This window comes from Cyrtonyx montezumae, unplaced genomic scaffold, assembly GCF_038088225.1.
Source record: "Cyrtonyx montezumae isolate F1298 unplaced genomic scaffold, pur_monq_1.0 scaffold_3, whole genome shotgun sequence".
Taxonomy (NCBI): Eukaryota; Metazoa; Chordata; class Aves; order Galliformes; family Odontophoridae; genus Cyrtonyx; species Cyrtonyx montezumae.
Genome location: NW_027072034.1, coordinates 85,698,997 through 85,710,087, shown reverse-complemented (window position 1 = coordinate 85,710,087; position 11,091 = coordinate 85,698,997). Strand labels below are relative to the sequence as shown.

At 48.1% G+C, this 11,091-nt stretch overlaps 1 protein-coding gene across 1 annotated transcript; it reads right to left on the bottom strand.

Annotated features, from left to right (window-relative positions):
• Positions 1-3,489: 3,489 nt before the first annotated feature.
• SCNN1A (sodium channel epithelial 1 subunit alpha) lies at positions 3,490-10,211 on the bottom strand. The gene is made up of 13 exons (XM_065742197.1): positions 10,090-10,211; positions 9,551-9,924; positions 8,887-9,142; positions 7,892-8,079; positions 7,033-7,133; positions 6,267-6,430; positions 5,820-5,918; positions 5,533-5,650; positions 5,179-5,257; positions 4,814-4,871; positions 4,636-4,691; positions 4,041-4,116; positions 3,490-3,836 (listed from the first exon to the last, which is right to left on the bottom strand). The coding sequence occupies exons 1-13, from the start codon at positions 10,105-10,107 to the stop codon at positions 3,510-3,512; spliced, it is 1,914 nt and encodes a 637-aa protein (XP_065598269.1). The 5' UTR covers positions 10,108-10,211; the 3' UTR covers positions 3,490-3,509.
• Positions 10,212-11,091: the final 880 nt, after the last annotated feature.

Genomic DNA, 11,091 nt, shown 5'->3' with positions numbered 1-11,091 from the left:
ATTTCCATTCTCTTGATGAGACAGTCTCCAAGTCCCTAGCCAAACCTGGAGACTTGTGCTTGCTCTCCAAAACTGGTAAGGTGTCCTCAAAACTTCCCTTTGTCCAGACATAAATACATATGTTGAAAATTCCCCAACAACTTATTCTTGCCCAGATACTACTGTCTTCCTTATCCTTACCTCTGCCTCTCTTGTCACACATGTTCATAGTTCCCTTGCTCATCTCATCACTCCAGCTATTCTCCTCATTTGAGTCTCTTTGGGTGCTCTGGATACTCCCGTAACTTTTTGCACCTGTGTATGGGGTGCATTTTTGTTGTCCCCTCACATTCTTTTTGCCTGACCTGTTCTTCCTCCTTCTCGTATCACTCAGTTTTCCTGATCCTACCGTAGTCATTTTAGAGCTTCTCAGGTCCTCTTGGCTTGTCTGAAGCCATCAAAATAATTAGTGTCCTTAAATTTTCCATAGTTTTCTTCTGTAGCGTGACATCCAAATGCTTTTAATTTTATCAGCTTGCAAATTTTTGCTATACTTCAGTCCCACAGACGTTTGGGCCCTTTACACCCAGTTTCAGCTGGTTCTTCCATATCCTGAATGTTCAAATCCTTCTTGCTTATATCTCAGTAGCATTCTTTCTTCATGCTTCAACTCGTCCACAAAATACTTCCTCCTCCTGCGCCTTCCTTCCCTTTTAGGCACTTTTTCCTACTTCTGTACCTTTTCTGGGATGGTGTGTTCCCAGTCCAAAAAGATCACTCCCTTTTCTTTAGTGTCCTATGACCAGCAGTTGTTTCTTGTGCATTTTCCATGTCACAATGTCAGGGATTGGAAGGGACCTTGAAAGATCATCTAGTCCAACCACCCTGCTGGAGCAGGAGCACCTAGATTAAGTCACTCAGGAATGTGTCCAGATGGGTTTTGAATGTTCAGAGAAGAAGACTACAACATCTCTGGGCAGCCTGTTCCAGTGATGTACTTCAAGTTATTGCACTATACTCCAAATGTAATTGAGTAGTAATTTTATCCTCTGTACAAATTCACAACACTGGAAGTTGAAGCCTTTCTTCTTGTTTTCCAATGAATATCCCTGAATGCATGCTTTCTTCCCTTTTCTCTATATACTCAGTGAAACATTCAATTTTCTGCATTCATTCCAACACTACTGGACTCACCTCTCTTCAGCCAGACCAAATTCACTGTGCATCTGTTGAGCTGATTCTTTGTGGCGTTGTCTGCTTATTGCAAGCATAGGGATTTTCTTGTGAGGATCATCTGATCTCTCACACAATGGCAATTTTTGCACTAATCCTTTGGACAGGTACAGCTAATCCAGTTGCCAACCTGTATAGCAACTTCATGTTTGTACAGGCTTTTTACTTCAGAGTTCATCAGACAAAGCTCATGTTTTAAATGTCACCACTTCTGCAAAAGAGATAATGCAGAGCAAGCTTCCTCTAGGGAATATATCACTTTCTTCTATAGCTATATTTGAAGAGACCTTAAATATCTTTCAAGTAGTTATTGCCTCTAATTTATTTAAGTACTAAATTATGCTTGATGCAGTGGGTTGCATCGTTGTTATGGTTTTCACAAGGTACTTTCTTGATTGGGAGTGGCTTTGTAAAGCAACTGGCAATGAGCCCAGTATCACGTTTTTGCTCATTCATGTACCAGTAACTTCCTGAAGCATCAGTCAGTAATACTGAGTTTATGTTCAGAAATAGGCTGCAGGTGCAGCATTCTAACTTCTTGCCTCTTGATCATTCTAGACTGCTTTAATTGTCAATAAAGTTTGTTCTGTTTTGTTTTAGTCCCTAAATCTAGCTCTTTACTTTGCTTCTTAGCCAGCATGCTCTTACAGAAAATAAAAGTCCCTATATTGAGTCAACTTTAGGGTAAGTATTTCAGTGTTTTCTTTTTCTTTTAAACACTTGTAGAAGTCAGTTTTTATTTACAATGGAGGCTTCTCATTGCCAGTGGTTGCAGGGCTCTCCTTCCTGCCAGTCTGAAGAACAAGGACATCAATGACAGCTAATACCCTTTCACCTCACCCCACCAATTGGTCGTTTCTATTCCCCGTAGAAAAGCATCATTTCTTCCCTTGAACAGAAAGGATCAGCACAGCACTGGGGCAAAGTTTGAAAAACTAAGATTTTAGTATAGTTCATGCCTGTGAGGAACAAAATCACTCTGCTAGGAAGTGGGAAGTGCCTGTACAATCACGATAATCAAGGCAAAAGCAGTACAACAGGCATGTTTAATGTATCAGAGGGGAGAATTAGGCAGCAATACACTCTCATAGTAAAATTCTGCAGGTTTCCAAGTATGGGGTGCCTACCTTAATTTTTTCAAGTATCTGAAGTTTGACTAGTTTCTAAGCTCAAAAGAGGAGGCTGTTTGCAGTATGGATCTGTCTAAATGATATGCTTTAATTCTGGAATCTCTGTCCAGTGAAGTGGACATTCCTGTTAAGGACATTGCCTTTGCTCTCTTTGTGTGATGTCAAAGTGCTGTGTGAACACTGTTGCCAGCAGAAGCAAGTCTTTCTGCAAGAAATAAGGTGTATGCTGTTACGCTGAGATCCCCAAATAGTTCTTTAAATTGAGGAGATGGTCCTCTAGTTCTAGAGGTAACCTTTGGTCTGGCTTGGATTGTCTGTGTGGTCCTGATCAGGCCAGAGCTTTCCCTGAAAGCATCTTAGTTTAAAGCCTGCAGCAGCTCTGTTTTATAATCCTTAGCAGAGTTAAGAGGGCCCACTCTGGGCTGAGCAAAATGCAGATTTGAGTTCATCCTGAACGCTTGCAAACAAATGGCTGAATGTATGTATGTATAGTATCAAAGGGAAGGAGATCGTTGTATAGCTAAGCTCTACCAGTGTGCTATGCACTGCTTATTGTCCTAAGAACTGCTACAAGCTTCAGCTACCTCCCTTGGCTATTCTGAATCACATAGATGGAGACTGCTGTGGCTCTGAGGGCTATACAAGCAGCCTCTCTTCTGGGAGAAGAAAGGGTGTACAGCTTGGTCTAGAGAGCAGAGCTGTTAAGAAGTAGGAAAGAGCAGACAGTTTCCAGCCTTAGGGGAAGTTTAAGGCTCGCCCTGTTGAGAGACTTAAGCCCTTCCTAGACTCCATTTTGGTCCCTTGTCATACCACTGAGAAGGCCAGTCACACCTGCCAAACCTCTTTAATTAACAACAGATGAGAACTGTAGCAGTATCTTTGTTGCAGAGGAAACAAAATGTGTGCACATGTAAGGACTATAAGGAAGCCAAGCTGATGGTCTCCCCTTTGCAAATACTAGATTGACTCTCATTCCTGGTGATCCCAAGAGCAGTAGTGTTTTACAAGACTGAAGAATTCACCTAAGATAGTAAAAGCAATTAACCTAGGCCAACCATGGTACAGTCTTCTGCTACAATCCAGGCAGAGCATCCCAAAAAGAAAGAAAGGTATGTCCCACAGAGAAAGTATGCATCTGCCAAGTAACTGAACTGTGAAATCTCTTCCTCACTCATGTCCCGTCTCACCATCCCTGTTTGGTCCACATGGTTCCAGGCTATTGTAAGATGGCAGCGTGGTCACTACAGCCTCAACAGTGAAGCGGTGCGGAGCACCAAGTCCCGATGCATCATCCTGCAAGGCAGTGTTATTGTGACTATTTGGTGGGGGTCCTGGGGAGGAGTGCCACCGCTTGGAGCGGAACCAGCGGAAAGCCAAGATGAAAGTGATGACAATGAAATCCAGAATCAGTTCTGCAAGCTCCATCACAGATAGGACAGAGGATCCAAACCAGAGGCTCCACTGATTCCCAAGCTGGGACAAGAGGGTCACTACCTGCAAGAGAAAGAAATAGGCAGTGCTGAGACTGCCTGTTGGAGCCTTTTGCTTCTCTGCCTGCTCCCATCACTAGTACCATCATGGGGACTTCTTCCCATCTTTCACAGGAAGAGACCTGAGAGTCAGCAGTGCAGCTGGAATGAACACCTGCTGCACAGAGGGGCATAGTGGTGTAATGGGTGGATATGGTAAAGTACATACTGTGAAGGCTGGTGACTCCCCATTGGTCTTGTAGTTCCATTCCTCAAAAAAGATATTTACTTTTGCAACTCCATTCCTGTTAACAATAATGGGTATAAGCAATGCTAAACCTGCAGTTCTTGCACTTCTTTGTTAAGCTTAGCTATCTTCTCTGTTGACTTCTACTTCCTGTCCTTATGCACATATCACCTAGAAGCTTTTCTCCATCTCCAGACTTCCCCCGGGGACTTAATATGCACTTCTGAGACTGCACTATGTACTCCAGTGTTTGTGGTGTCTCAAGGTAGTCAAGTGCCAACTGCTGCATCACTCTCCCTTCTCACTATTTCGCTAGCCCTTACTGTGACTCTGAACCACATGGCAGCAACCTTTGGCTTACTCTTTTCAGACGAGCAGATAACCCTATAAGAATCTTCACTTGGATTCCCACTCCTTCTTGAAGTCTCAGTTTCTCTCTGCTGACTTGAGTCCAGTGCCCTTGATCCCAGGTCCGTACACCATTTGTGATTTAATGTGAACTCTGACCACCCCATTCACCCTTTTTCCAACCTGGACTACTTCTGGTTTTGAGAAAACCTTTGTAGTGGTCTCTCACCTCTTGGATGTTATATTGTATTTGTTCTGCTGTGAAAGCACGTAAAACACCCAGTCCTGAAATGAAAATGCAATGAATTGCGTTAGTGCAGTCACCTCTTGCAGATTTAGTCGCTGTTGAAGGAGGGTTAAACCAGAGTTCAGAGCAGTGCTGTGGAGCCAGGACACTACCTCCTTACCTCTGATACAGCAGAAGGCCAGCGAGAATATCCAGCTGAGAGCTGGTATTCTGTCATTCTGTAAGACAAGAGAGTGTGTTAGCTGCAGAAGTGGTCAGAGCCACGAGGACAGGTCTCAGTCCCCAGGCACACCTGGAAACTCCCTCCCATGTTGAAGTTGTGCCCACTTCCTACTGAGCTGCACAGTCCTCAGGAGCTCACCCCAGAGCCAACACTGATGCTCCTCAGCCATTTTGTCTTCCTGATGGGAGAAATACCGTTTAGGTCTGCACTTCAGCTAGTGGCTCAAGCTTTTACCCTGGTCAGTGAATGCTTTGCAACCACCCCTATGAATAGAGAGTTCCCAGTGTAACTTACAAACTTACTTGCAAGGTTTCCGACATTTGTGGAAGCAGCCCAGCTCATCAGCTTTGAATTCAGCAAGGAGTTTGTAATAGCAGTAGCCTGAGCAGCAGAGAAAGTAAATCCAGATAAGCTCACAGTATCTATGTGAAAAGAAAGTGATGTGCAACAGCGGGGGGAATCCAAAGAGTTCCTTCCACAAGCTTATATGGACTAACTGTCCAAGAGAAGAATGTCTTTTGGATGTCCCATATCAGAAAGCCTCATTCAAAACAATTAGGGGTTACTGGGACATAATGGGGGCCAAACAGTTTCAGATGGGCATGAGGTTTACTATATAATATTTATCATATAAACCCTCTTCTGTAAGTACTTACCCCAAGCTACGTGCTTTGTGTAGTCACAGTACTCTGCTCCATCAGGTAAGGGATAAAAATAATATGCACAGAAGCAGCGCTTTACCATGTTGAGCTGAAAGCAGGAACGAATGCAGACCTGGGAGCACACGACGTGGAAAAGTTTAAGTAGAGAAATCAAAGATGTTGTACCCTCTACCACATTGTTGTATTAACATTGTGCATGGACATGCATGACTGTTAGGGGACCGAAGCATTCCAGGAAAGCTGGGAAAGAAGCTAGCACGGAGCCAGCGATCACAAGTTACCTGTTCAGTGTAGCGAGAAGAGTACAGATTTTGCACTGGCACATCACTGCCATCCTCTGTACAGTCGCTGTAACTGCCTCCAAGACGCACAGTCATCTCCTAGAATATCAAAGTCGTGTCACAAAACAACTAGCACTTTGCTGTCTCCCCTCTACAATTCTGTGCTACCCACCGCTTTCATCACTACTTGCTCCTTATGCTTACCTCTGGATGCCAGCTCCCCATGCTTTCCCCTGTTTCATTATTCTCTTACTAATTGCAACCAAGTGTTTCTCATCCAGCCTGGTAAGCTGCTGCTCTTCCCCCTCCTCCTTCACTCCACATGGTGAATCCCCTCCCTTTAGCACCTTCAGTCCATGACAGCCCATCTGTATCTATCCACCAAGTTACACCTTTCACACTGAAGTCCCATATGCACAGCTTTTAACCCTGCTGCTGCTGCCTCACCTTCCTCATGCTGATGGAGGTCTCAATACCTGGACGCACATTGAAACCCCCATCATCCATGAAGGCTGGCTCATTCTGATCGTGGACCATGACCCTGGCTCCAGTTACCGTTGACAACAGAGGGATGAAATCATTCTGCTCGGTGCGCACCACCAGAGAGAGGCCTGAGGACATGCCAGAGAACAAGGGATGTCACAGGTGGCCATCATGTGGAGAAGGACAGAGAGCAGAATGGTTACATCTGGATCAATAAGAAGAGAGAGAAATGTCAACCAGGCCTGAACTTAAGCTGAGCAGAAATGGGTGTGTGGCTGAAGGCAGGCCAGAGAAAAGGCTGGAAGCTCCAGGAGAGGCCAGAGAAAAATGGATTTCTTAATTGAGACTTAGAAGATTGGCCCTAGAGGGGCTTCAGGGAGATTAGGAACACACACAAATCAGCTGCTTGAAATGGTAAGTGCCAAAGGAGGAGGTCAAGACTAAACTCTCAGGAGGACAGCACTACAGCTCAACAGAGACTTTGGGAGCACACAGTGGAAGTCCAGAGGGAGCAGTGAACCAAAGGATCAAGCACTAATGGGAAAGAGTTCAGTAGGACAGCAGTGAAGGACAGCTATGTCCATGACACAGCCACCTCCACATGGGTGAAAGCAGAGTGGGGATGAGACAGAGCATAGCTGCAAACTACCACCACCTGTTGCCTGTAACTCCTCCAGCCTTCCAGACACCCTCCATGGGGAAAACAGGCTAAGCCAAAAGTGCTTCTCACCATTATTGATCCCAGGCAGAGAGGACGTCCACAGGCTGCTGCTGTTGTCATTGAAGGTGTAGCAGTTCCCATACAAGGGATGGTGGAAGTGGGTGTAATTCCTGTGATGGAAACAGAAATATTCACACAGGCGAAAAGAGCTGTGAAGACCAAGGACTTCCTGAAAGGAACAATTCTCTTTTCCACCTGCACAGAGAGGGGCTTAGAGCAGATGGGCAGTGTTTGTTATGTAAACTAACCTGAACAGGGAAAAGCAATTAAAATTTGCTGTAAAAAATGTCCTGGAGCCAGACAGGTTTTTATACTTGTTTTTCTTGCGCTGCTAGCATTTGATAGCCAGGATGATATTTTTTTTAGCAGTATCAGCAATTACTGTATTATCTTACTACTGACAAAGCTCTTAGCTCTCTGTACCCCTTGCCTTGCTGATGGGTTTAATTTCATTACCTTTGTAGGGCTCCTAAACCACAATGGCAGGAAAGAAGTGCAATGCTGTTTTCACTGTTTCTTCCTATATGGGGCTGATGTGTACCACTTCAGCACTGCACATCACCCTCAGCATGCATGCCAGCGTATGTTGTACACTTGGGGCTTGTAGCTGTATAATTATTTCATTTCTGTCATACTCAGGAGAAAAGAAACCATTCTGTGAGGTCCACAGCTTCAGAAAGTCTGACCCTGGTGAGCATAACTCACAGGAAAGACTCAAGATACCACTTGAGACAATGTGACCTGAATAAAGAACAATCCCACCTTTGGAAAGAAGTTCCCTAATGTGAGTTTCTTGATTTCCCCTTGAACCCAGGCACAAAATACGGGTGTCAGTAGGAATAAACAGTGGGGTGTTTCTACCACTTACGCCTTGTCACACGTTGCTTCGTTGAAGCGGCAAGAATAAATGAAATTCTCAAAGTCAGACTCATCCAAGTCTTTCGCATCAGGCACCTGTGCCAGGATATTGATGTAGTGAAAGCTGTACCATTCCCGCACTGCATCCACTCCTGAGGAGTATGTCTGATGGAAACAATCCTCATTGTTTTCACTGCACTGTGAGAATGAAAAAGCAGCTGTGTCAGGGAAGTCTTGTGCCGGAGGAGGTGGCTGTGCTCCCTCACCAGGGTGCAGAAACAAACCAGAGGGAGCAAGAAAGCTCTGTGGCACTGCTGTGCTCAAGAAAAAAGCAACCAGCATGGGGAAAAGTAATCCTTCAGAGGAAGTGAAACACCAGGTCAACAGGCATAGCTGAGTGAGACTCAGGAGACAGCAAACTGCAGTGTGGTGTGCACCGTGAAATACTGTATGCAAAACATACTTGGTATAAAACCAAAAGCTTTAAATTCTAGCATGGGGAGCCCTCCCTTTAGGGTGTGTCCAGAGAAACTTGGTGGCCCTGTGGGAGTTCCTGTTAACTGGCAAACGATTCCCTTCAGTGCCTTTTAAAATGCAAACACAGATACCCTAGGACAAAGAAGATACTGCAAATACGGCCACGATCACATTTTGCATGGCCCAGAGCCATGCAATACCATCCCCTCAACAATTATTGAGCAACACTGTGGTTGTTGTTAGTAAATGGTTCTGAAAGACTGATGTAGCCTTCAGGAAGGACAAGGTTTCCCTGCCTCACCTAGGAACAGATGGGCAGTGACATAGACAAGTCTTCCACAATACCAGGGACAGGACTTAGGGAGCAGTAACATGTTGGGAAAAGGTTTCAACTCCACCTTCATCTGTCATCAAGAAAAGCCAGCAACAAAAATCCCTCTGTAGAAGGAAGGGCATGGCCACACGGCTAACAGAAGTGGCCAGACAGGGGTCGGAGTGAGTAGCTCAGAACACATCTTGAGATCTCACCAGAACAAAGCCTATTTTCCAGTCGTTCTTGTCCACTGAGGGACTGTTTTCTGGCAAGCTGACCAAGTTATCCCGCTTCTGCCTCCGCAGAGGATGACGTTGAACATGATGAAGCAGGCTCCTCGGGGTGCGCCTTTGTGAGAACTGCGCCGACCCGTCACTTCGTGCCAGGGACATGTTATAGTCATAAAGGTCCAGCAGTGTCTGATGGGTGATTTGGTCCAGTTCATCCAGCTTCTTCCGGATGGCACTGTACCTATACAGTGGGAGAGAGGAGCCTGCAGGGTTAGGGCTGGATGCACATGAACAATTCTGAGTAAGGCATGCAGCAGAGTTTAATGTGGTGCTTCAGGACATTCCCACTGACAGCTGAAAATCCATCCCCTTTTGCTGGAGGCCACTGTTCCTCGTAGGAGATAAGGAAATGCATCCACTTCTGCCTCGGGAGAGTTTTCAGAGCAGCCCGCTAACATACCACCAGGTACAGCAGCTTAAGGGAACACAATTTACTGTGAATGCCCTCTGGCAGCAAATGCTCACAAGAAGCTTCCCTTCCACCTGTCCTTCTACAAGTCAAGGACCAAGAAGAGAACACAAATACATGCCTCTATCCTACGTCCACAGAGGTCAAGGCAGCTGAGAGTTTTGGGAGACCATTTCTTACCTGTATGGGTTGAGCGTGCACAGCGTCACTGCAGGGAAGGTCAGCCTGTCTGAGTTCAGGTTGAGGTTCAAGTTGACAGGGTAGCTGAAATACTCCCTGTAGAGGATTCCAAACTGCCAGTACATTAATCCAAAGGTGAGAAAGAAGAGGACAGACCAGAAGGCCGTCTTCATTTTGTTCTTTTTAGAGCACACCAGGCGGATAGCTCCGTGGATGGTTGTGTTGCTGCAGAAGAACTGGAAGAGCTCCTGGTAGGAACCATAGAATTCAATGAGGCCCTCGCGCTCATCGTCCTTCTGCTGCTGCTCCGCTTCCTGCTTGCACTGCCTCGTCTTCTCCCCTTCTGGCATCTTCCCTTCCTTCACAGACTCACCCTGAAACAGAAATTAAGAGCGAGGTGGTACTCCACGCTCCGGAAAGCCGGTGCTCCCACCCCCTCCTCCCTCATCCCAGCAGGGCCCGACAGGTGACAGACCCCCCCCCGCCTTCCCACCCGAGCCCTCAGCCCTCCCGCAGCCGCCGACCCCCGCGGGACTGACGCGGGGCGCCGTGCCCATGGCGGGGCCGTCCCACGCCGTCGGGGCGGCAGGCGGCGGGCAGGTAGCAGGGCCCAGGGCTCTCTTTCCCCAGCGCTGCCGGCTCGCTCGCAGCTCCCTGGCTGGGCTGGGACCGGTTCCTTTCCAGTTGGAGCCAGCACCCCGCCCGGCTCCTGCCCTGCCAGCCTCTCCCCGCCCACCCCTCCTTCCCTTCCCCTTCCCCCCCGGGCCGCTCCCGGCGAAGAAAAGCCTCTTTAAACTCTCAAGTGTCCGCGGCCGGGCGTGGGCGGCCGAGGGCCCGGGGTCGGCTGGATGGGGTCACCTTGGCGGAGCCGCGCCGTCGGAGACCGCTGCCCGGTGTCGTCCTGGCGGACCACGGCACCCCGACGGGCAGTTGAGGCCACCGCGGTGCCCCCAGCGAGGAGCCGGCAGCCCTGCCCCGGCCAGGTGGGGTCCAGGGAACGACGCGACCCCCCTCCGCCCCTCCGGCTGCGGGGACACAGCAGGGCTGGCCCGAGGGCACAGGGACGGGGCCGCTTTCCCCCCTCGCTCTCAGCCCGTCCAGGGGGCCGCCAGGGCCCTGCCGTGCCCACGGGAGTGTCGGTGAGGTACCCCACGGTGGGCACACCCGGGTCCTGCGTCCCAGCAGCGCTTTGGGGTTTAACTACTGCGGGAGACGGAGTGAATTCGGTGCGAGCTTTTCAAGAGGGCTGGGGCAGGGCAGGCTGGTGGGGATGAGGTGCTACGCATGAAGGAACACTGCTTTTGCTGGTTAGTTAACGAAGAAATCTCACATCCAGAATGAGCTGGTGCAGGCATTGCTGGCAGCACGTCTCACTACGCTGCGCCTGGGGAGCGGAGGCCTCTCGTCGTTACCCAGCGCCTCGCAGGTTCCTCGGAACACAGAAATGACCCGGAGCCACACGTGCCCAGCAGCCTTTGCAACTCGAGAACCGCAGTCCCACTCTTCTCCAAATGACTTCATCGCAAACCAGTGCTGTTTGA

What these genes read in the sequence shown, in the direction of transcription:
- SCNN1A (XM_065742197.1), bottom strand. An exon ending in AAATGTCGGAAACCTTGCAA is followed by an intron (nt 4,872 to 5,178) that starts GTAAGTTTGTAA and finishes CTTGTCTTACAG; the next exon opens with AATGACAGAATACCAGCTCT. An exon ending in GGCCTTCTGCTGTATCAGAG is followed by an intron (nt 4,692 to 4,813) that starts GTAAGGAGGTAG and finishes TTTTCATTTCAG; the next exon opens with GACTGGGTGTTTTACGTGCT.